The sequence below is a fragment of the Aplysia californica genome, unplaced genomic scaffold (assembly GCF_000002075.1).
Source record: "Aplysia californica isolate F4 #8 unplaced genomic scaffold, AplCal3.0 scaffold00985, whole genome shotgun sequence".
NCBI lineage: Eukaryota > Metazoa > Mollusca > Gastropoda > Aplysiida > Aplysiidae > Aplysia > Aplysia californica.
The window spans coordinates 135,545-161,619 of record NW_004798255.1 but is presented as its reverse complement, the minus strand read 5'-3'; the positions used below and the strand labels follow the sequence as shown (position 1 = coordinate 161,619).

At 39.5% G+C, this 26,075-nt stretch overlaps 1 protein-coding gene across 1 annotated transcript; it reads right to left on the bottom strand.

Annotated features, from left to right (window-relative positions):
- Window positions 1-6,769: 6,769 nt before the first annotated feature.
- Window positions 6,770-22,705, bottom strand: LOC101852968 (regulator of microtubule dynamics protein 1). Its single transcript, XM_013089566.2, has 9 exons — window positions 22,538-22,705; window positions 17,957-18,023; window positions 17,195-17,442; window positions 16,271-16,360; window positions 15,182-15,237; window positions 14,493-14,580; window positions 13,445-13,475; window positions 10,649-10,782; window positions 6,770-8,297 (listed from the first exon to the last, which is right to left on the bottom strand). The coding sequence occupies exons 1-9, from the start codon at window positions 22,661-22,663 to the stop codon at window positions 8,247-8,249; spliced, it is 891 nt and encodes a 296-aa protein (XP_012945020.1). The 5' UTR covers window positions 22,664-22,705; the 3' UTR covers window positions 6,770-8,246.
- Between the last annotated feature and the right edge of the window lie 3,370 nt (window positions 22,706-26,075).

Below are 26,075 nucleotides of genomic sequence, written 5' to 3'. Positions count from 1 at the left end.
AATTCCACACAACGTTACTCTACGAGAATTTAAAGAAAATATTAATTCACATTGGTCCATAAGAATAGCCAGGGTCAGCAAAACAGTTTTTCAAACACAGTAGGATAAATGAAAAAATATGTGAGGCAGCGTGGTGGAATCAGGCGCTCGCCAAAATAATCAAAGTGAAGAAACTTGCATTTTTCCGCAGGCTTGTGAATTTTTATGGAATTTTTTTTTTCTTTGCTCAACACCTTTCATGCACATTAAAGAACTCATTTCTGTGTGAATTGTTCTGAAAACGTTGATTAAAGGCACACAAAAAATGTAAATTTACTGTTTCTATGGACTCTCCAGCTTTGGAATTTACCAAGCTTTGGCAGCCATTTTCTCGCTAATTTTACCTCTTAAACCAGGTGACCCCGACTTTGTTCAATCCAAAACATCTCCACTTCTATTGAAGACGGATGGGTATTTTTTTCATTGAAAGCAAGACAAATGAACACGCTTTAATATGATACCAATAACTCAATATGCCCAAAAATTGACGAGAGCCTGATTCCACCGCGCTGCCTCACATATAGGCCTACATAAATAACATTTTTCTTAAGTTTAGTAAGGAATTGGAGCGTAGATCATACCAGCTGAACTGATTAGATAGATTGTTCTAATTGACTAGCTCGAGGCTAGAAATAAAAGAGTGTAATACATCACTTTTAAATAAGATGCGGACTTGTAATGTGAAACGGAGACAAGCCCAGAAGACATTAATATGAGGCAACGATCCCTATTAATCATGAAGGCATTTTTAAGACGGTCAGCCCGCTTACAGCATCACTTTAGTTTATTGTCTAGCCTAAAGGCAAAAGTGGGAAATATCTGGAGCACGATCTGGAGAGGAAAAATGATTAATGAGAAAAATAATGCTATGTCTTTAAATATCTCCTTACTCGGGTCAACCGGATGCAGAAGTCTTGTTTCTTTCTTTTTCTTTTTTAAATTGTTTATTTTTCTGGCTTTGTGGGGTTGTGTTTTTTTCTTTCTTTTTTTTGAGGGGTGGGGGTGGGGGGTTGTTGTTGTTGTTGTCGATGTTGTTGTTGTTGATGTCGTTGTTGATGTTGTTGTTGTTGATGATGTTGTTGTTGTTGTTTTTATTGTTGTTGTTGTAGTTGATGGTGTTTTTCCTATGCATGTTTTTTTTCGGGGAAAGGAGTTTGGCGGGGGGAATGATATAAAAAAATATAAAAAATAAAACAGGCTACCAGCTGGGTTTGACTCCAGTGTGGCAGAGAATTGGTTATTTTTCTGGAAGGTTAAGACATATATATATATATATACATGTATATATTAACAATGTCATTTTTGATACAGGGTTTGTCCGAACAAGGGAGAGCCATAATATAACGCATCCCATTGTTGCTGGAGACTCCCTACCTTCATTCTGGACGTAAAAAGACAGAAACGTAATTGTTATCCTTTAAACATGAGTATGTATGTAAAGTGGGCCCCATTTATTACAACCTCGGTTGTAATAGGATTCCGGCTAAAGCAGGCTTATAATAATTCCCGAAATCTTATAATTGTGTAGCTTATATTAAAAAGTTCTTTTATAACGGGCATTAGGGCAGACATGTTCGGCTATAACATTAACAGTAGTCCAAACATCGACATAATCCAAAAACAAATGGACAAGAAAGAAGAAAAATTCAAATGAAGCGGACGTAACAACCAACATTGACAGCGAGTTGCAATTTCGTGACTCACACAGTTAGCCTGAGGGCCTTGACCCTTGACAGACGGGCTACGATTGTCGCGCAGTAAATTCTGCGCAGAAAGTGTCGCTTGCTTTACTTTTGTGTGGCAACCCCACGGGGTGACATTTGTGGAATCAGGCATTCATTGTCAATTTTTGGGCCAAGGGAGTTATTGTTATCATCCTAAAGCCTTTTTATTTATTTTGCTTTCAATGAAAAAAATAGCCAATTATCTTAAACAGAAGTCGTGATTTTTTTTTATTGAAGGGGGTAGGAGTCACCTGGCTTCAAAGGTCGAATTAACCAGAAAATGGCCGCTAAATAGTTTCCAAAGTTGAAGAGTCCTTGGAACCTGAAAATGTACAATGTTTGGGGCCTTTGATTATGGGTTTTCCGTAAAATCCGTACTGAAATGTGTTTTTGAATAGTTTTAAAAGGTGTTGAGTAAAAAAAAAAAAAAAGATGATTAGAATTTGCCAAACCGGCGGGAAAGTGCCATTTTCTTCTATTTCATTATTTTGACGAGCGTTCTGATTTCATCACGATGCCTCACATTTAACGCTACTGCCCAGATCAACTTGGAAGATCGGAGAGTCTTTGTTCTAGGAGGGAATATTGTCGTGTAGAGTAAGAAGCGAGAAAAAACACAACAACTGAACTGCATGCTTCCCTAAAACGCTGGTGTGTCGCGGCGTAGAATCACTTTCCACATCAATAGGCAGTTTAGGCTCCCGTCCATAACGAAGAAAAAACGGCGAATATTTCGTTGTAGCATGTTTACTGGTACGAAGAGCAAAAAGAGTTCCTGGAAGAGCCTGTCGGAGCGCCTACCTATCCCCCCCAATTCCGATAGCTGCACCTTTGATTGGTCATTGTATTTGTTAAACGCGTTTTATTTATAACCTTGTTGGTTTATCGCCACTTTCAGTACTGCAAAGTTATTTAATAATATTAATAATAGACAGCATTTGTATAGCACAAATCCCCGCTCAACAGCAAACTCTATGCGCTTCACCTCGTATAAGTGGCAGGACCTCCACATTTGACGCCCATCTCCGAAAAGGCCAAGCCAAATGTGATGCAGCGTGGTGGAATCAGGCTCTCGTCAAAATAATCAAATTGAAGAAACCTGCATTTTTCCGCAGGTTTGTGAATTTGTATCAAATTTTTGTTGTTTTTTTTCCCAACACCTTTCATGCCCATTAAAGAACTCATTTTTGTGTGGATTTTTTCTGAAAACGTTGATTAAAGGCACAAAAAATGGAAATTTTCAGTTACCACGGACTCTTAAGCTAAGGAAATAACCATTCTTTGACGGCCATTTTCTCACTAATTTTTCCTCTGAAAACAGGTGACCCCCACCTCCTTCTTTCGCAAATATCTCGACTTGTATTCAAGGTAAATAGACTTTTTTTCAATCCAAATAAAGACAAGTGAACAAGCTTTAAGATGATACCAATAACTCTACATGCCCAAAACTTGACGAGAGCCTGATTCCACCACGCTGCATCACAAATGGGTGGAGTGCTTTCAAAACTCCCCAAAACAACCAAGTTCAGAATATCCCGTTATGAATTTGAACCAAGACAATTCACTCCGTAGCCCAGCATGACACAAACTGAACTAACGAACGGCCTGCCAACTCACACTCGAGTGCCTCACAGTTCTTCTGGAGGTTGGAAAAAGTCTGTGCCAACTTACACCTTCGCTGTAAGCATCGTGCCTACAATAAGAGATTTCATCGACTTCTCTTTTTTTCGTGTGTGTAAATATTTTACGGCCCCATAGTCTTAATTTTGATAATCTGAGAAGCCAAGTGTGACCCGGTCCCGCAGGAGTTAAAATTTAAGAGGTTGTGTTAGTAGTTACTCCGATCCTGTCTGTCAGGGTCAACCCAGGCTGAGTGACATACTACTACTACATGTATAAATACAGGACACAAAGACATTACATTAATTTAAAAAAATTCCCCCCTAAGAAACTGAATTCATGTCCTTTCCATGCAACAGCCTAACAGTAACACCCAACGTTCACACCAAAGACGTCCATCCTACGTACGAGCAAACCCCAGGAGGTTACACAGAAAGGTCCCTGAAAAGGCCACACTGGCAGTCTTTTACTTTTATTAATATTAACTTACGCATTTCTAATTATTTCCAAATTTTTGGTCACTCTATGCGAGGAGTTGGGAATGAGGGTTGTGTCCTGCCCCCCAGGACAGCCTGATGGGGATCTAGAGTAAGCACCAAACAAACTTAACACTAAGACTAATACGCACGTCATCTCCTACATCAGAATATCATCATCGCCAACATAAATTTATAATCATCATCATGCTCACCATCACAATTCATCACCGTCACCATCGCCAACAACAACATCATCATCATCATCATCATCATCATTACCGACTCAACAATTCCCCTTTCATATAACAATCTGCACCATTACTTTCTTTTTACGTAACCAACAAAAACGGGCACCAAAATCAGGACACGGGGGGAAAAAACAACTGTCGCATTTCTCTCTGCATAGTGCACTGACGCTAAGCAAGACTGAGTTGAGCACGGCCGACCGCTATTATTCAAGAGACCTCAATTCCACATCTTGAACAAATGTACTACATGTATTTCAATATTGGGATACGTCAGTTTGAACATGGAGAAAATGTCCCGCGGCTAATTTTTAGTTTAGTAAGTGCATGAGTTTAATCCCCCAATACATACCACATGTATTAGGTTGTTTAAGAGGTCGGACCTCCGAATATAGCATCTGTCTCTGATAGGACCAAGCCAAATGGGTTGAGAGCCTTGAAAACTCGTTTTAAAAAACCCCGAGTTCAAGGATGCCCAGTCTGAGATTAGAACCAGGGCAATTCAATCCATGGTCCGGTGTGATACCAACTGAACAAATAAACGTAGCATGCAACTTCTCATTGACATTCTAAATCGTGTCAAAGGAGGCATAGAACTGCATGAGCAGACCCTGGCAGGCAGGTTTGAAGCAGTTTGTCTCTTTAATGCTCTACTAAATCGTGTATACGATCGCTCACATGGATTTTCTGCCCTGGCCATGCAGGTGTTAGAGGAATGAAAGGGTCGACAGATTGGCTGGAGAGGCCACCTTAGTTGACAATACGGTTCAACCAGATAGGGTCGAGATCCTGAAATGTCTCTCTCGCCAGCTGATTGAGGATGATAGGGAGGCAAAGGCCAGTACTGCCGTGGTGAGGATGATGCTTTTGGGAATAAAAAAAGGAAGCGGAAAATCTGGCATCCTTGCAGGAAAGAACAGAAGAACGTTCAACCAGATGTGCACTGGCACAATCAGTAGAAGGACCCTCTGCAACATTTTGGAGAGATCAATGGAGCATCAGTGGACATGTCCGGAGAGCAGGGATGTTTCTTCCTGAAACAAGAAGAACTAAATCGTGTAGATAGAGGCTTAAAACACTGACAGTCGCATCTTCTCCTGCAGCACTCACCTCTGCATATTGTGCTGAGCTACCACAGCGTGACACAAGTGAAACTGGTAGTAACTAATCTTTGTAGAAGTCCGAAGCCCTGCCAGACAGAATAAAGTGTGCTGAAAAGGCAGCCACTGATCCACTAAAAAAAATCAAAAGAGCCACTAGGCTCAAGGCAAATTTCGTTTTGAAGGGTGACGATTATTCTGTTTTAGTAGAATTTTACGGCACTTGCAACACAATAAGGTCATATAAGTGCCGAAGATTAGAGGTGTCATAAGAGAGTAACAAACACAAAAAAGGAGGAGAGATCAGGACGATAGATGTTCGATAGGAAAGAAGGAGCAAACCACACCAGAACACCCGCCACATGCAGATAACTTAAGAACGACAGATGTACGCCAATGGCCGATATTTATAGTAACAGCCATCTTGTTTGACATCATTGAGGGATTCCCACTCAAAACTTTTGCTGTACAGTAATGTCTGCTGAGCTCAATTGTGTCCCAAGATAACTCTACGATGACCAAAGGAATCTACAGGAAGTGGCTGTAATCTACAGAAAAACTGACATGTTAGGTCAAACTTGTGTTTCTATAAAGCCTGAACGTTTGTAAGAGCAAAAGAAAAGTGCACGGAGATGAATGTTGTTATTTTGTACTCGAAAATAGCAGGAGAGACAGATTTAAAAACAAAACAAAAACAGAGTGATGTCAAAGAAAAAGGACAACAGATGCACTTTCCACCTACTCACAAAAATTAAAGTACAAAAAGTTTCAACAGCTGATACTGAAAGAGGAGTCCAGCACACCTACATAATCACCAGCGACTGCATCCTTCATTTTGAAAACAAAGGAGTTTGACAGTTTAATGTTCCACATGTCTGGCTTTGACATCAACACTGCCGTAAGTGGACAAAACGCCTTTTTATTTATATTTCACAGCAGTTTCGAGAAAAAGAGGAGGCTTTTTTGTCAGCCTAACTATTGAAAAATAGTGCATCCTAAATTTAAATCTAATTTATTCAAAAACTAGTCGCAGTTTCACTTTGATTTTTTCACACAAGTAGCTGCATCCCACTCAACCTGGGTTCACCCTGGTAGGCAGTGTTAACACTTTGCTGTCACATCATAGGCGATGCTTACCTCCCAGTTTGTTTGGATTTACCCCAAAATGCCTTTGCCTTTGATGGAAAGAATTTTTACTATATGAGCCTTGTGATGGCAAAGTGTTAAAGCAGCCTGCCATCAATAGAAGATGTCAGTTGTTTCATTTAGTTTAGTACTAGTTTTATAGTAGTCACAACTACATAAGGTCATATGAGCAAGCGAATTGTGTCAATGGGGATGTAAAACTATTGAAATTTTAAAAATGATAAATTATTGCAACAGTGTGCACAAAGGTCTCCCTCAGGTAAGCAACAAGTGTGATGCCATAAAAGGATAAACAAAGTAAGAAATGAAGTCTACAATAAGGTTAATGGCAGTCTAAATATAACTTCTTAGTTTTCTGAAGAAAGTTGAAGCAATGGGACAAAACAACAGCCTTCAAAAACAAGGAAAACGACAAATCATTTTTGCAGTAAGGCATTTTATATTATAAGTAAAATATAAAATAAAGGATCAAATTTTTCACAGCAAATGACAAACCCATACTTGTCACAACATGTTCACAGTACTGTCATCAAAATCATAAAGAAAAGTTCACGACTCAGGTCCTGATAAAAACAATTCAGTCACCTTGAACATACTTTTCTTTCTTTTACCCAAAAACAAGTGTACATGTCATTGTTACAAAAAATGAGCATTGCGGCTCCACACCCTCCTCTTTGTATCATAGCGCTATATGATTTCTTTGAGGGATATCAGTAAAAGTTCCAAAGTAAAACAAAGAAAAATTAAAATATGAGAAAGAAATGGCACATTTCTGTCAAAAAGTGAGAAATAAAGATTTTAAAAAACACTACCCTATTACTTTAAGCTATATAACAAAGTACAGTATAACACGGATGGATTGAACACAGAAGACTCGATATCACGCATCCATTGAACTGTGCCTGCGGTCACGTTTTTTCTCTCTCTCTTGTCTATCTTTGTGAGATATCCCTCCAACTATGGATCCTTCGAATTACCGAGGCCGGTCCAGACATATTCGAGCTATCCGTGTAATACTGTATGTTTTAATTGCCATGAACGAAAAGTATATGAAATGCTATGCACATGCTACAATGTCTCATGAACACAACCTTTGCTCTCTCATACAATGAGATACGATGTTCTTGTCATAAGTACACCAAACTTGCTGAAGGCTCGACAAAGGTACATTGAGTTCCCTTAAGTATATTGCATTTACTGTAAATTACAGCATTTATGACACATCAACAATGCAAACAGAATTTTCAAACAAGTTTCCGTCACTTATTGAGATATTAGGGAAGCTTTTGATCAGAACAAACACATGACTATAATCTGTTACTTTCTAGTTCACTTTTACTAATACCAGTAGAGCGTTTGATCAGAATGAACAAAACATTATAATCCATCATTTTATTTTGGAATTGGTTACAGATGTATCAGAAAAGCATTAATCCACCAGGTCCTTAAGTGAAAAGACAACATGGGGGACAAAACTTATTCCAAAATGTAGCAAATATCTTTACCACTGATACGTACGCATGAAATATTAAAACGTATTAACAATTTTTGAAAGGCAGGAGCTAACATTTACAAAGAACGCCAATTTTTCCAAAAATGCGTTATAAAACTTTATTCAATCCACAATTGCCGAAGCCTTGAGAAATAAAACAAACATGGTATTAATCACACAAAAATTATAACAAATATCAAAACAAATGTGCTTATTATTAAAAAATAGATGCAAGTGGGAGTTAACAAAATTATGCTGGTCACGGCAAGTAAATGATATATATATGAGATCAGCAACATAAACAAATGAAAGAAGGCTACTATACTGAGAGAAAGAAACGGTGCGAATGTAGAAGTCTTGCTCACAGTCTTGGTCCCCAAGGTCTGTCGTTGATCAGCAGCTCATACCTTTACACCCAGTTGCTTGAGCAAATCCAAGGCATCCTTTCGGGCCTGAAGAAATAAAAACGTGCAAATTTTCATACTAATTTGGAGAAAGACTTCAAGATGTGAATACAAGAGTAGAGAGTACAGTTACGAGTACAAACATCTAAAAATGAAATAGGCAGCTGTCACAATGTTTTACAAATTGCTCTCTGCAATGGAGAAATTCATAATGATTTATTCTCTCTCCATGCATTCGTACAGAACAGGATGTATGTCACACAAAATTTATCAATACAAACCAGCAATTTGCTAGACCAGGCATGGAATGCTCTCATCATGTTCCGGGAAGATTTCGAAACAAACCAAAATAGTCTATGGTGTGAAGTCTCAGTCTTCTGTCCATCTTTCTAGCTTTTCAGTCAAAAACACTATTTTAAACCTACTGTGCACTCTCCAGTACATAGCAGGAAGCAAATAAGCCAACAAACTCTCAGAGAGTAAAGAACAACACAGATGATCTTAAATGTTCGTGTCAGCTTCTTCCTCCTGTTCCTACATTGCAGAAAAGAATAACTTTTGATTACTTTGAAGACTTCCATCTTTTTAACATGGCATTGAACTGAAGGGCACATAGCCTACTCATAGACTACTGGATTGACCTCCAAAAATGAAGTTTTTAAAAGTTAAAGCCAAAGAAGTAGACAATGAGAATACTCTTCAAATGCATATGGCAGGGGGTTGACTTATGAAATTTCTTGTCCATAGTACTGAATAATAATAATAATAATAATAATAATAATAATAATAATAATAGTTTGTCCATCTTAAACAAAAGGGGACATTTAATATCCAAAAAGGAGGAGAAGCTATAGACCTGACTAGCAAGGTAAAGAGAGAAAACTATAGGAAATAATAGCAAGCAACTTGTGATGATCACAAACAACACAACTCGTCAAAGCAGCACTTTTCCCTTTCTGAGAGCACTGAACGGGAGAAAATGCACACTGGAAATCCAAGTACTCCAAAATCAAGCAGCAAAATTGATAATGAAACAAAAGAAATCAGCCCACGTAACACCAATTCTGAAAGAACTACACTGGCTGCCAATAAAAGAAAGGATTAAATACAAAACTGCCGTTCTCTGTTTTAAATGTATAAATGATAGTGCACCTTTTTATCTTAAAACATTCCAGGAATTATATAATCCACCTAGAGCCCTTAGATCAGCCTCTGACAATCTAATTCTTAAAACTCCAAAACAAAACTACAAAACATACGGCGAGCGTTCCTTTTTGTTCTTTGGTCCCCAGGTATGGAACGAATTCCCATATAAAATAAGATCTGCCCCAACAATTTCCATTTTCAAATATCAGCTGAAGCATTTTTTATTCACAAAAGCATACCTGTCATAATGATGTACTGTGATATATATGCATGTGTATGCCAGACTGTGAGACTGAAGAAATAGCGAGTGAGAATGAGAGAGAGAAAAAGGGAGAGATAGAGAGAGAAAAGAGACAGATAGCGAGAGAGGGAGAGAGAAGGAGAGAGAAATAGAGGGAGAGGGAGAGAGAGAGACAGACAGAGAGAGAGACAGAGAGAGAGAGAGAGACAAAGAGAGAGAGAGAGAGAGAGAGAGAGAGAGAGAGAGAGAAAGAGAGAGAGAGAGAGAGAGAGAGAGAGAGAGAGAGAGAGAGAGAGAGAGACAGAGAGAGAACGGAAATGTTTTTTTATCTGTATAGAGTTAATGTTTTAATGAATGTATCTAGTTACTCACGTTTCAACTGTATTTCGACTGTTCATGAATTTATATTGCATTGTATATTTTTAGTGAACACATTTTCAACCTCACTGCGAGACTGTTTTTCTGGTATAAAATTTTACACATATGCATTTATATTATATGTATAATACTTCGTTTTACGTACACATTTGTGTCGATTAATTTTTAAGATGTGATGTCTTTTTCATTGTAATGTGCATTGAGCATCTTTTAGGAAATGGATATGCGCAGTATAAATGCTATTTATTATTATTATTAATTTATCCTCATCCAAGAAGTCTTGGAATCAGATGCAACATATCCTGTGACAAAGGGAGTTGAAAACTTTAGAAAAATCTGCCAGTAATCCTCCAACACATACATTGAGAAAACCAAATACGAACATTACCCATCAAGCTTTAAGATTGAATCCTCCAAGAAAGAGAAAGAAAGAAGGCCTAAACCCAATTGGAGAAGGGACTTAGATTTGGACCTGACAAAATACATAGATGGGATACTGCTGAACAGAGGTGGAGACTAGAGTCCAAGATAAAAGTAAATGGAGTCCACTTGTTGTTAGCCTATGCTCTGGTACAGGGTAAGAAAGTATGATGATGATGATGAGTAATCCTCTTATGGTTTAACTTCAGCTTACCTGAGCATCATCCACAGTCTTGTCCTCATACTTCAAGGCAGTTAGCAGGTGATCCTTGGCTGCCTCTTTGTCTTTGAGCCTCATGTAGGTTTTGCCCATCATGACACGATTCTGGTTGTAGAAACCGGGCTCAGCTGGACAGGGGGAAAAAAGAATTAGAACTGCACCAAAAAAACCCCCAAAAAAACAAATTGACTTTTTCCATGCAACTTCAGAACAGTGGCTTACAATGAGTAAGCTAGATAATGGACACCAGTGATAAAAAATCAGATTGAGACAATAATAACCCTAGAAAAATACAGAAAAAGAGCAACCCCATAGGAGCGTGTGCCAAATTTCCACATAAAATCATGCCCGCCCAAAGATTCAGGACTGAATAAATGTTGACACACACAGGCTGCGTCCTTGATGCAAACTCATCAACAAATTTGTCTAGTTGTTTACAAGATTAGGGTCATCACAGATGGTCGGCTACATGCCCATGGCTGCTCCCACCTTTCTTCTCAGGATTGACCTCATAAATATGACATGGCAGAAACAGGCACTCATCAATTTTAGGGCATATATGGAGTTATTGGTATACCCTTGAAGTCTGTTGTTTTGCCTTGCAGCTGATGAAAAAAATACCCATTTATCTTAATCTTGAACAGATATTTGCACTTGAAGTAGGTGAGGGTCGTCTGATTTGAGAGGTGAAATTAACGAGAAATTGGCCACCAAAGTTCAGAGACTTCCAAAGCTTCAGTATCCTTGCAAACTGCAAATTTACATTATTTTTGTCTGGGATCATCATTTTTCAGTAAAATCCACACGGAATGTGTTTTTAAGGGAATGTAAAAGGTGTTGAGGAAAAAAAAAAAGAAGAAAATTAGAAAAAAAATAGCCCATCGGCCAGAAAAATGACCTATGATTTCATTATTTAGACGAGGGCCCGATTTCCCCACGAAACCTCACATATATTAAATAGAGACAAATATCAGTGTATACAGCTTCTTGGACTCAACAGTAAGCTTCTTGCAGCATCCCACTGCTCTTACAAACTCGTAATTATGTTCGAACTTTGCTTGGGGAAAAAAGTGCATTGAATTTATGATAAACATAAAATCTTGCTTTTTCATGCAAATGGATTGATCATAGTGCATTCATTAACATTTTGCAGAGCATCTGTCATCCCTCTTCACAGTAACCAAACTTTAAAATGTCGGCGATCAAGCCCCATTGAAATCAGCCTTGGTAAATGGGTCTGTGGGTACTTACAGCATGTCCAAAGCAAAAACTCTTTATTTAAGAACATGCCGTAAAAACAGTTGTCATTGTGATACCTTGAACAAATACAAATATCAAAATTGCCATATTATGTTAAAAAATGACCCAACTAGCTGAGATCCAATGCAAAGTAAGTGTGAGTGTGTGTGAGCGTGTGAGTGTGAGTGTGTGTGTGTGTGCGTGAGTGTGTGTGTGTGTGTGTGTGTGTGTGTGTGTGTGTGTGTGTGTGTGTGTGTGTGTGTGTGTGTGTGTGTGTGTGTGTGTGTGTGTGTGTGTGTGTGATTTTTTCTGTGTGTGCATATAAACACAAATATTAATTTTTCACGGATATTGTTCATTTATGAATTGTACTTGGATTCGTGTAAAGTGCCTAGAGATGTGCTGTGCGCACGGGAGTAGGCAATATAAAAATAATTTACAGTATCATTATTATCATCATCAACAAAAGAACAATTCTGAAGTTGAATGTTATCGTAGAATATTGCTGGTAACTGCTTGAACCACTCAAAAAACAAAGAGGGATATTTTTTATTTTCATTAAACTTGTTTCCCTTTCTAGACATTTGACAACCCACTGGTTCCATATCAGGATTCAATTGAAAGGACTCATAAAACAAAAAAATATTCTACTTATCATAATAGGATGGCCGACAATTCCCTATTAACATATTTAGTGAGGCATGCATATAAGGGGCATTAAAGTTTTGCAGCCGTAAAGAGATAATTTACGTACGCCCTATGAAACTGATACCTCTAATGTAGTATACATGGAAATTAGTGAATTTGATACAGCAGATTCATTAAGGTATACATCAGCTTCAAACGATGAAATTACAGGTCAGCAACTTTGATGAGAGCTAAAGCACAGTGTATGCTGTCTTAAGAAAAAGAGACAAATGCAAAAATTAGAAAAAAACTCACTTTATACAAATGAACAATGGTAGAATTCTCTTTGTTGGTAAAACTAAAACAAACTAGTCGGCATCTAGTATAAGATACATTTACTTTCATCCCATTATGACTTTTTCTTAAATCAGGGCATGCTGAAATCAGGACTGACAAAGAAAAGGAAAACTTTTTCTTTAATAAACTAAACCTTTCTACAGATGAAAACCAAAAGTCTGCCATACATTCTCTCACTTTTCCACCAAATAGCCACTCTTACCAAACAAACAAAAAATATGATGTGCTACACTCTTAATTTGTGAAGAATCTGATATCACAGAGATGTCAAATTTTTCTCATTAAATGCAATTCCGACAATGACAACCATTGAGTGTTTAAACATGACCACACCAACAAAATAACTTTTACCTCTCCTCGACAAGGACCAGAAAAGGAAATATAAACTTTTTCAAAGAGGTACCACTGTGACAAGGTTAAGAAAGAACACGGTAAATGGCAACACTAAATGTTGTAATGGAACTTGCCGCGTTTTTAAAAAAATCAAACAGCAACAACTTCTTGTCACCGCTGGAGAAATTTGCAGGAGAAGTCAAAAATCAAAAATCAAATAAATTTGGGAATTACCTTCTTCTGCTTGTTTGAAATATCCCAAAGCCTGTTCAGGAAGGGGAAAAACAGAAGTATAAACATATTTCGAGGCACAGATATCTGTCTATCATTTCAGTCACCAGTAGGCTTAGGTGTTATACAAGCAACATTTTACATGATTAACAGGCAATTCTCACTTTGTACGAAAGACAGGTCATGGAAATTTTCTTTACTGTATGTAGAGTAGGCCAACTTTTTCAAGTACTTTCAGACAAAGCTTTCACCTTCAGGAAATTATTACAACCCTATTCTACTTCAGAGATGTATCAGATATGAACTTGCCATAAGGAAAAGAAAAGATAGTGGCTTTCATCATTTAGTAAAATAGAAACTAAAAAACTTTCCAGTTACTTGATGGCCTCTGGCACAATTCATCAACCCTTGAAGTCCATACAGGAAAGTTTGTTCTGTGCCTAAAAGCAATTAAATTAATACAAGCACGTGGACCAAACCATTGGATATTTATGGTAGTTCTTCACTTCAAAGGCTAGGATATTCCCATTGCCATAATTGCAGAGGCTATTTCATAGAGGTAGAAATATTTGACTCTGTCAGGTTGTCTAAGACACCATATCAATCAAAATACACTCTAACGTTTTACAAATTAAAACAGGGCTTTTTTTTAGATAAATTATAACACCAAGCCAGTATATGACAGCTCATCAAAACATTTTTGCTTCAAGGAAAAATCAACCCCCCCCCCCTTATTCTTTACCAAAATGAACAGCTGGCTTTGGACACATTTTCCTGTGCTCTCGTGAGAATTTGCCTTCCCCAGTGAGTAAGAAAGGGTGAGGAGGGACAGAATGGGGCACTGCAGCCCTTTAATGGTGACGGCCAAGTCATTCCTCTTTAAGATCATTTGTTCGAATCTATCAGAGCGTAATTTTTAAATCCCACCACCACCCTAGCTCGAACAACAATAAATTTTTAAAAAATTTTATTTTAAAAAGACCCTTCCAATTTTTCCAAAGAAATTCTTTCATCACAATTCTGAACCTAAACACATTGGTGCTTGAAATACCTCGTCATATGTTGAAGTTGGGGGGGAAGCAAATATCACAGAAGCTACTTTCCTCTGATACCAAGGCATGTCAGCAAACAGGAAGCACCTTTAAAAGACAGAGTTAAAACATTATTATTTACTTTGTCCTGTAATCGAACAAATACATAATACTATAATATCTGAAATGCTGTACCAGTAAAAGACAAAGAATCAGAAACAGCGACAAGAAAACCCAACAATCCATAAAGCTGAACAATTCACTGCTGCCAGGTTGCTGTGAGATGAAACCAAAAAAGTTTTTAGCTTCACCTGTAAAATTTACTCTGATGGGGTTAGCCAGTCTTATCCTAAGAGCGATGACATTTTCCATTGATAATATCCTCAATAATTAAAAATATATACTTGTACAACTTGTACAACTATACAATAATAAATACTACCAAAAAACTCATCACAGTTGATTTAATTCTATTCTTTCTAAACCAGTCAGATAAGTTGCAGTCATTAAAAAATGGGTGGTAATTCCCCTCCCCCGCATTTCACATTTTTTTCACAAAATGAACATGCATCAATGCTAGGTATGGGCCTGCAATATTCACAAAACATTCTTCTACCAACTTACAATGAAATGAGAGCCATAATTATAACAATAGCCCTTATATTGTTTTACTTCGTATAGCACTACAGGAACAAACTAGTTTTCTTACCATAATCCCAAGCAATACATGGTAGTAGCATCTTTAGGGTTGAGCTCAATAGCTTTCTGTGAAGTACAAAATACCAATTTCAGAGTCTCGGCAAAGCAAACCAACTGACACTGAACCATCTCAATTAAATTAAGAGCCAGTGAGAAAATGTGTAAAACGTCTGCTATAACATATATAAACATATCTCCTCCCCCCCCCCCCCCCCCTTACATCTCTCTCTCTCCCTCTCTCTCTCTCTCTCTCAATCTTTCTCTTTCTCTATGTCTGTCCCCCCCCCTCTTTTCACAGTGGTAAACCTAACACTTGCAGACAAGTGTCAACATTTTCAAACAAAGTAACATGCTCTTGACAATGGCAATGACAATCTTTATTCATCTCGCAGGGAGAAATTTGTCTTGGTCGTTAACAATGGCAGTAGACGTTACAAAAGTTAAGACACTTAAAGGTGCACTCACGCAAACGCACAACAAGACAGGACATTAGGCCAAGTAAATACATGTCTCATGTGCTGGGACAACCCGCTCCGTAAAAAATTCTCTCTCTCTCTCTCTCTCTCTCTCTTTCTCTGTTTCATTTGTAGCACTGTGTGTTCAGTAAGCCCATTGCAGTTGGTACGAATGAATTTCTATATCTGTCTGTTCTTGCTTTTTTGGAAATTTATCGTTTACTGCGGGTCGATAGTTGAAATTCCGATGTCAGTGGGTGGCTATAGTTACTAAGCATTATTTCCGCCTTTTTTAGATCATTTGTCTTGTGCAGATATTCAAAGTTACTTTGGCCTCTACCAATTGTTCTTGATGCCTTTCTTATCAACTTGTTTATTTTTATAATGTGCTGCCTTCCCAAATTGCTACCATAGCAAGTGATACCAAAATTTATCAAAGTTTCTATTGTGGTGGTGTAGAAAATCTGAAGGACGGATGGATTCAAATTGAAAGACTTTAGTTTCCTCAGAAAGTACAGCCTCTGATCTACCTTTTCAACGATAACCTTTTTGCACTTCCTGTGTGAAGTTTTTAACAACAACCACAGTAAAGGTAACTAATCTGACAGTCACCAGAATCAACAAGACAACCACCATTCACTTACCATAAAATGTTCCTTCACTTTGTAGGCATTGGAAATTCTCTGCTTTGTTCCCTCATATTCTGCAGTGTAGTCTAGGAGTATGCCATACCACTGTGATCATACAAGGGAGAAATGATATGTAAAAAAAAAACCCAAAAAACTTTTGGCATAACTTTGGCAAGCAGAGCAGCACTCTTCCTCTGCATAAGATGGACCCACCTCTACCAGAGAAAACATGTTGTAAAAAAAAAAAGAGAGGATAATCATAACCAAAAATCCATCCTAATACCAGTGTTCATCTTTATAAAAAGGACAAATTGAAACTTTAATTTTCCCAACAAGACATAGAACAAAGAGATGGAATTAGTGGTAGGCTACCAAATTTTTTCCCAAAACAACCCTACCCTCCCGCTGTCGGTAGGCCAACCTTTATCCCATGCCCCTATTCTGAACACGTCTTGCTTCTGTTTCTCTCCCTATTTTATCATCTTGTTTTGCACTCTAAGTTTTATTTCTTTCTCTCTTTCTCTGTCATTTGGTCTCTATTCCTTTAAGAATCTCTCTCCTTCTCATTCCATAACCCCTTTTTCTCTGTTGACTTCATTTCTGTCTTTTGAAATTTCTACCCCTCTATTTTTCAATAAGTCAAACCCAAAATTCAAAATTCGAAAAATGAAGATACCTGGAAAAAACTGTCTGATCTCGTGAACAACAAGGTTCTTTGCACCAATACCATTATCCTAGTGATGTTGTATAGAACTATCTCAATTTCAGCTTTCTCTTGCTCTCTTTAAACATAAATGTATATCTATTGATGTCTCAGTAGTTTGTCTCTTTCTCGTTTTCTCTTTTTCTCTTGCTCTTTGCCGATAAGCTAACCGTATATTAAGATCCCCCCCACCCCCTTGCATTTCCCCAAAAAGGTAAGGAAAATTTTTTTGGGACCTTGTGACAAGCAAAGTTTTTGTCATCCAACTCCAATGCCCTGGTGCTGTAGCCAAATGCCTCAAAGATCTTCGCCTGTCTCTCCTCTCCGCCCCGAGCTTTCCCAACCTCGGTGGCAGCCCGCGCAAGTCGCCACAAGACATCAGCATCTGTCGTGTCTTTGTGCGGGATCAAAAGGTCATACATTTTGTCAAACTCTTTCTTCTCATAGAGAGCCTCCACCTCTTCAATCAGCTGTTTGTTATCGCCTGAAAAAGACCAAAAGACCAGTTTTATAATCAAACAGCATATATTTGCTATCTAGAACACCCATGTTCAAGAAAAATACATATCTCTCTCAGTCTCCTGGGTGCAAGACTTATGTGAAATGAGTCAATAAAATTCTTGTTCTTATGCTTTCAAAGCAAAAGCATTTACACAGATCATTTTAATATAAATAAAATGTTCTCCGTGTAGCATGGTTTAAAAGTGTGAAATAAGGTGCTGCTTGGTTATTTAACTGGTGATAAGGATGACAAAATTAAGTAAGTTCTGAGCATTAAAACTGACAAAGAGAAACTAGAACAATAAACTTACTCTCAACCAAGGCAGTCAGTCAGAGATAATCTTGATCTTCTTGTATTTTTAGTCCATCTAACCCAAAAGAATTACACCAACAAAAAAAACCCACCAAAAAAAATTATCTCAGATGATCTAGAAAATTATGGCATGGAATAAAAACCAAAACACAATTTTAAAATTCAACACTCTCAGGCCCAGTACCTGAAGCTGCCATGATGGGTAGAAGTATGGAAAGGGGGGCTCTGAGAGTAGAAACAAGGCCTTGGATCTGCAAACAAGAACAACAAAAATACAAAAATGTCACTGGACCGGTCCACATACTTTTAATTATAATGTCACTATTATTATAAGAATGTAACAAATAGATATAACATAATGTTTTTAGAAAACGAAACAATACTGCATAAAGTTAAATCACGCTCAGGTTCTGGCACAAGCTTTTAAATTAATTATTATAACAATTAATTTAGGTGCAAGGGACTGAAGCTTAATTTTTTTTTTACACTTCAGAAAAAGCCTTGAAATGACATGATAGAAAATAGAAGTTTAAGTATTTAAAGCTTACCAGTGATTAGTGTGTGTGCCTGGAGAAAGGTCCCAGTTGTCGAAAATTTTGGATATATATATATATATATATATATATATATATTGAAATAAGGGTGTATTCTTGTAGCCAAGTCAATGCTGAACATGCTGATTAAAATTTTTTCCAATATATTGAGTAGACTTAAAAAGATATGCCACATTTTGTAATATGGCGTAAAAACAAAGCATGGAGGAAAACCTAATTTCTAGCTCATTTTAACCTTTGATAAAATACAACAAGCTGCAAAAATAACTAATAAAAATACTGAGCCTGAAAATATTATAAAATCCTTTCAATATGTTTTTTAAAAAAATGGTTAACATGTGTTTTCTGATGTTGGGCTTTTCACTCCGTTGCTCAAAAACCAGTTTGCCAATAACTGGGACTTTTTCTCCAGCCACACACACATTTTTGAGAGTATATTATATCAAAGTTAACAATCCAGATTGCAAGTGCTAGAAGTATGAGAAAACATAATCTTTTACAGTTTTGCTTGACTTAACTAGTAGTATCATATAAACTATAAATTTTTTACGACAGGCTTTTTTCTAATGCAGACTCTTTTTCTTTTGTATTAAATTTTAATGAATTTTTACGAAACGGCGACAAAACCCTCACAGACAACAGAAAAAAAAACAATATACCGACAAGGTCACTGATTTACATAATCTGATCTCTCCTGCACCTTGGCCCCGGTACCAAAGAAATAGACAAAATTCTCTTGCTGGTTGTGACTGTAAATCTGCTGCTGACAATAGGAGTAGGAGGACCTGGAGCAATTCAAAACATGTGGATTTTGCAATGTTTTCACAAGGTGTTGATGACTCTATCTTAACTTTCTATTCTCAACAAAAAAAATTTCATCAACATAAAGTTAAAGTGATAGTAAATGAGGGTATGTCTATAGAGTTTATAGCATTCCTAGATACGGGAGAGAACTAAAAGTACTAAAATAACTCTTCCAGCCCTGAGCGCATATATATTATATTTTCAGCAGCGCTTGTACCTCCCACTGTCCCAAGAGCGTTCTCAGTTTCGGGGGGTACTGAATTTGCACATTTTTCGAAATAAGCGAACCTAATTAAACTAAAATTTTCATTTCGTTCATTTACCTTGAACTTTAAACATAGTTATAAACCTCATTACGAAGATACAGCCGAACCTGTGTAAGACGGCCACCCATTGTAAAGGAGAAAAGTGGCCGTATAAGACAGGTGGCCGTCTTAGACAGGACTGATCAAGATGAAGAAAACAAACCCTTCCTTTCTGAGGTCCCAGCCGAAGATAGCCGCATTGTTGTTGTTGCTATTGTTGTTGTTTTCGCTGTTTTGTTTTTTTACTTTGTTTTTTTTTCTTTTGTTGCTCCTTTTATGCAAGGGTGACAATAAAACGAAATGTGTCAGACAAGGAGGGTTGAGTGCTATGGTAAAACAAACACATGGGTAGCCACCCCCCAGAGAATGAGCAACGCTTCTGTCTCAAGTTCATGTTGACGTCCATTGTTACTTTGGTACAGACTGGGTATACAGTGACCACTTATTATCTCACTTACGATTTGTGTACGAGTTCTGGGCGGGGCTTTTGGGTTATAAGGGATCACACGCTTACCTCACCAGCAGCTGAAAATTAGTTACCTATTGGTCAACAGTGGGAGGGGCCTATGCAACATGATCGGTTGGAGGGAATACCTAACAACAATGACAGGTGATTGAATTATGACGGTTCGTCCACAACGCCAGTGGGCCAATGCATGATTTATGACAAAACATAATGAAGTCCCTAAGGTGGCCGTCTAAGAGAGGTGTTATTGCTTGCTGTGATAGGGGTTGCGTGTTAAAATATGGTGGCCGTGGCCGCGTTGGACAGGTGCCTGTTTTACACAGTAAAATTATATAGAAAAAACACTAGGGGGAAATGGAAAGTGGGGGGGGACGATTCGGATAGGGGACGTAATGGAGCAGGCCAGGCAAGCCCAAGCATGGTTGTGGAAGAGACGTCGAATTTCTGGGTTCGATAGGCCACTGCATTTGCTGTGTATCCATTTGGCACAGGTGGTGCATCGGATAGAGTAACCCCGGTTGGTCACGTTCCTGTTGCATATTGTGCATGTGTACATCTCAATAGGTCCAGGGTGGGTTTCGACGTCACCAGCCATTATTAACAGGAGACTCAGATTAGCCGGTTCGGCTGAGCCTCCGGACAAAAACCCTGTCGCCTCCATTCCTGTCTGAATCCAGGGGTTGATTGGAGTTCGGCCCGGAGCTGTACTTGTTCCAGGGTCTGCAGCACCGCGTAGAGGTCCCAATAATGACTGCCCGCAGGGAGAAGCACATCGAGGCCCATAAATATGGGAGGTTTCAGGGGGGGTGATCCGAGTGACGCAGTGGCAATTGACAAAAATTGACGGTAGTGTCAATTGCCACAGAGTGAAGCGGTGTCAAGTCTGAAAACAACACTATCTTTAGCTTTCTATTCATAATGTGTGTCTAATGGGTCAATTTGTCTTTACTAATTTCATTGGACGAGTATCTAGTTTTGAGCTACAGTACCAACTCGGCGTGTTTTCAATGAGACCAAGGAGATTAAAAGTAAAATGAGACGTAGGCGTAGATCTAGATCTAGGCTAGCCTTAGCCTACACTTCGGTGTAAAACCAACACAGGCAATTCTAGAAGTGTAGAAGGTCACAAATGCACACAAATTCAAGCAGAAATTCACATTATATCGGGGAACACAAATCCGGGGGACGAGGGTCAGGAAAAGACACACACACACACAAACACAGAGGGACAGAGAGGTGAACGCACAACACCGAGCACTTGAGCACAATATTAGGCTAGCTAGATCTACTCACCAATCAAAAGAGCTCCAATTTACTCGGTGGCAATTGACACTGCTGTCAATTTTTGTCAACTGCCACCGCGTCACACGGTGGCAATTGACACTACCTTTTTTTATATAAGATATATATATATATATATATATGATCTAGATCTAAATCTAGAATCTAGATCTAGATATATCTAGAATCTAGATTCTATGTTCTTACTTAAAAGTTAGGAAGTGGCTATTCTCACCAGGGGTGAGAATAGAAATACGACCGACCTCTCACCCCGGGTGAGACTTGCCACTGTAGGCTATTCTCACCCGGTGTGAAACAAGACCTGTTTTTCCTAATTTCGGAATACTTTCTATCGATGTGGATGATCAAATGGATAAAGGCAAAGAAAAGATTACGTTATAGCACAAAAGTAAGCAAATTTTATCGACTACAAAGATGCTATGGCTATTTCACTTTTCGAATCGAGCCGAACTACGGGGGTCGCCATTTTGTTTTGCCCGGAAGTTCTCGCAAGATCTACTCCTCCCCTCTTCTCTCTCTCTGTCTCTTTCTGAATACTGTCTATCGGTGTGGACGATCAAATTGACCAAAACAAAGTTAAAAAATTATGTTAAAGCACAAAAGTAAATTAATTTGGTTGTCTACAAAGATGCTACGGTTATTTAACTTTTCGAATCGAGCCAAACTACGCGAGTACGCGGGTCGCCATTTTGTTTTGCCCGGAAGTTCTTGCGTTACTCCTCTCTCTCTTTCTTTCTCTCTCTCTCTCTCTCTCCACTGCAAACAGACAAAATTGTACGCTTTTAGTAATGGAACGTTTGTTCACGGCACAGAATTCTACAATTTTTCTGTTATCACAGTGTAGAATTCTGTGGTTTAGGGTGAACACAAAATTGGTTGGCCTAGATCTAGGCTATAACGGTGAACACGCACCGGGTGAGAATAGCCAAAAGACTCGCCTGCACTATTCTCACCCAGGGTGAGAATAGAGGTGGCCTAAAAGTTACTCATACTAGATCTAGATCTAGATCTAGATAGATCTACTGATAGTCACTGTGATACTGGCAACAGCAACAATTTAAAACATATTTTCGTATTATTTGATTGTCCTGGCAAGCTGCATGCAATAATAAACCCACTACACAACACCTGAGACTTAGTCACAAACTGACGTGTAATGTCAAGTTGAAGCAAGCAGTCAAGCGGCAAATTCATTTGATCATTCAGCCGCATTTTATCACTGACTGCAGCCTTCTGTGAGTCTGTCTAGTGAACTGCAAATCCAAAACAATTGGGAATTCAGTGGAAATGGTACAGTTGCAAAAACAAAACAACCCGAAAACAAAAATACCTACTGGGAATGTGCTTCTGAATGGTTGGAAAAACGGTCTAACAACAGACAGTTGCAGAGAAAATCGACGTTTAGGTTTCAGCGCAAACGCAACGGCACTTCGTAGACACAGTCGGATGGATGACGCCATAATACAAAGGGGCAGGCCCAGTAGGCCCAGTACACTCCCCTCGTAACTGCGATCCTTTCCCCCGAGGGCTGAAGAGTTCTTGGACTTTGTTCGTTCATTGACCTCCGACCCTCTGACCTGAGACTGTTGCTTAGCCTTGCCTACTCGGAAACTGAACCATAATTTTCTTTTAATGACCCATATCTCTGACCTTGACCAGCCTCACGAAGGATGATTATTATATATATGTTTTGCAAACTGAGCAGTGATTTTGGCTGTGGAGAACCGCTTCGACTCGTACGGTCTCTTCAGAATGTCTTGACTGATTTTAGTTGAAGACAAGTTACAACTTATCTCGCCAAAGCCCTCCATGCAGTATACTAGCATACATGATGCAGTGATGCAGTAGTCGATATCTCCTAAGATTCGCTTAAGATCCCGCTGGGCTGGATTGAACTTTGGTGGACCCACCGTGTTTACATTTAATGCGCACTATAGCAATAACAACAGTGGGGGGTCAGGTGGGGGGAGTGGTGGGGCTTGCCCCCCTAGCAACAATTCATAAAAACCCACACACACATAAATGCAAAACAATAGCATAACACATAGATTACTTGGATCCAGAGGTAGAATCATAGAAGGCGGCACATGTCCATAGCTGCTCATCTCTCCTTTCCAGCGTCCACCCCAGGGTCTAATTCCTGCTTATTGTCTCCACGAGGAGCTGGTTTGAGACACGCCTGACTAGACTCCTTGGAGCAAACTTTTTTTCCCCTGTGCCCCGCACACACTTTTCTTTTATTGTGCTGAGTGTGTGGGAGTCTGTCTCCTCTTGGTCGTGAAGGCTCTTCTTGCATCTGGCGATCACCATAATTGTGGTTCGAGCATGATTCAGCCATTGGATGCTGCTTTGCCTGCAAGTTCATCAGAACACCCATGTAATCCTTATACGGGGTGCCCTCTACGGATGGGATCGGCCGATCGGGCCGATCGGGCCGTTCGCCCGACTCGATCGCCTCAAAAACAAACAGGCACCCCGTATTAGGAGGTGGCTATATTTGCAATGAAAGCTCTCCAGTCACTGTAGAGCCATCCACTCCTGATTTTTTCTAGGGTGTTCATCAAATCTATGACGAACAGGGCATGTTTATATACGCTTCCTCACTGACCCTTTCCAGCGCCCCTGTTATTGTCTTAACCTCCATAGCCATGCTTGATGTAGTGCACTCATAGGCTCCAGACTGTTCTTCAGTTATCCTCCCGTCACCTCGAGCACTGAACACCCACCCAGATTTCTGGCCACGCCTCACTGATCCGTCAGTGAAGACGACAACATCAACCATCACTGAATTTTCCTCAAGGATGGTCACAATTTCCGCATTAGTTGCATTTGCTGGCCACTCGTGACACTCTCGACCTAGCGTAACGTAGCTATCACCTTCATGAAGCTGCTCATGTCTTTCTCCGGCCTCATCCAGTCACATCTTCTTCTTATGTCCTCGATTTCACAACAAATATCGAGAGTTCGCTCTGCCTGCACCATCCATGAAGATCCTCTTTTTAATCTTTGGCGTACTTGATTTCCTATTTTCGGATGTAGTGGGTGATGTTCGTTCGCTATTACTCGTAGGTAAGCCTTGACTTGTGCTAGCTTGTGTCGGGGGTTCACGTTGGCGGGTCCGGCAGATATCTCATTGCTGATGCTGCAGTACGTGTCACGGGTGCATCCCAGAGCAGTTCCCATCCTTCATTTTGAATGACTTCGAGGCGTTGTAACTGGGTTTTGGATAGGGTGAGCATACCACTACAGACAGTACAACCGCTTGAAGCATGATCATAAGGGCGCGTTGGGGCATAGATGCAGCCATCACTCTCAGTGCAACGAGTCCTTTCCTAGTTCTGGTGATAATGTTAGTCACATGGTCTTGTACTTCAATTTCTCTTGCCTTTCCAACTGTGTACCCTGTACACCAACAGTAGGCATGATAGCCTTAACTGCCCTGTTGTTGAGACTGGTCCACATTGTACCTCTGCCTTCGCTGGATTAAAAGTTTTCCATTGTTCTGTTCGCACCGTTCACCAATTCGGTCTTATTCCTCCTGCATGCTCCCTGCAATCAGCTCCCGATCTCTCCCCTGTCTATATAATAATATATACCAATACATCATCTTCAAAGCTTAGCGCACGGCCAGGTCCTTCCAATTGATTGACTGTAAGACCGATGGTGTATATATTGAAAAAGACCGATGACAGGGCCGATCCCTGAGACAGTCATGGGGTTATGGTAATAGGTTCAGAAGCCCAGCTTCTCCACTACTCTCTATTCACGGTCTAACATAAGAGCGGGCCATAGCACAGCGAGGCTCAAAAGTAGTTTCGGCTTCGTTCAGTCTGTTGGGTTCACCAAAGTTCAATCTTACCTCCTGCTGTTTTAAGAAAACAAAATTTTTACGACACAAGAGTCACCCTTAAGACCCCGCTCTTATTCACTCTGAAGGTCTACATTCGGCTAAGGCCCCGCATTTCAGATAATAATTTACGGAACAAAAACCCAGGCGGGCACAGCCGATCAACCAAGAGTGAAAAGTTGAGATCATTGAACTGCCCGTCACGTCAAAGATCAACCACTCTAGTAAATTTGATCACATAAGCGTCATAAAATTCGGTGAAACGGTAGAATGTTTGCCCCAGCAGAGTAGCACACCACCAAGGTGTGAACTCGACCCGTTTGTTTCCCCCAAACACCGCACGCATCTGGCTCTCAACAAAGGACCTCCTTGCTCTCCATGTCTTGTACTATCTTTGTCTCCACCTAAATTAATGTAGGCCACGTCACTCGCTGGGTGGGTAGGGCTTACAAGCTTAATTGCTCCCGACGGGATCGCTTCGAACTGTGAACTCTTCTGACCATTGCTAATTTCAACAGTTTTCTGTATTCCCTACTTTGCGAGACAGACTGGATTTTAATTTGGTGTGGTCACACTGGTGCGTATCGGCAAAGGCGGGGGAACTCGTTCAGAGATGGAAAGCTATAAATTTCTGACTGGTAAAGGGTAGGGACAACAGGATAGCTTTAATGTAGATTTTGAGTGAGACTCACGAAAGGACAATAAGTGTAAATGACATGCCTCACGCCGATGTGGCTGGTCATCAAGGTGGACTACTCTTTGCTTACCATGTCATAAACTCACCCACTAGGCTAGTCACGTCAGTTTATTTTAGAGTGGAAAAGAGACCACTTTACTGGTTGGGAGCCTTTAGGCTACACGAGTCACTGTAGATTCTACCCTAGCTTTGTCGAGTTAGATATCGTTCACCTAAGATATCCCACCTTGCTTCCGAGCACCGGGATCTCAGGCGGAGCTCTAGACTACTGTATAGCCAATACATGTACTGACATCATTGTCTCAAGAGAAAAGGAAAACTGCCCCCC

What these genes read in the sequence shown, in the direction of transcription:
- LOC101852968 (XM_013089566.2), bottom strand. Translation starts at nt 22,663, where the DNA reads ATGGCGTCATCCATCCGACTGTGTCTACGAAGTGCCGTTGCGTTTGCG. An exon ending in CATTCAGAAGCACATTCCCA is followed by an intron (nt 18,024 to 22,537) that starts GTAGGTATTTTT and finishes TCTTGTTTGCAG; the next exon opens with ATCCAAGGCCTTGTTTCTAC. An exon ending in AGACTGTGGATGATGCTCAG is followed by an intron (nt 8,298 to 10,648) that starts GTAAGCTGAAGT and finishes TTATTTCTTCAG; the next exon opens with GCCCGAAAGGATGCCTTGGA.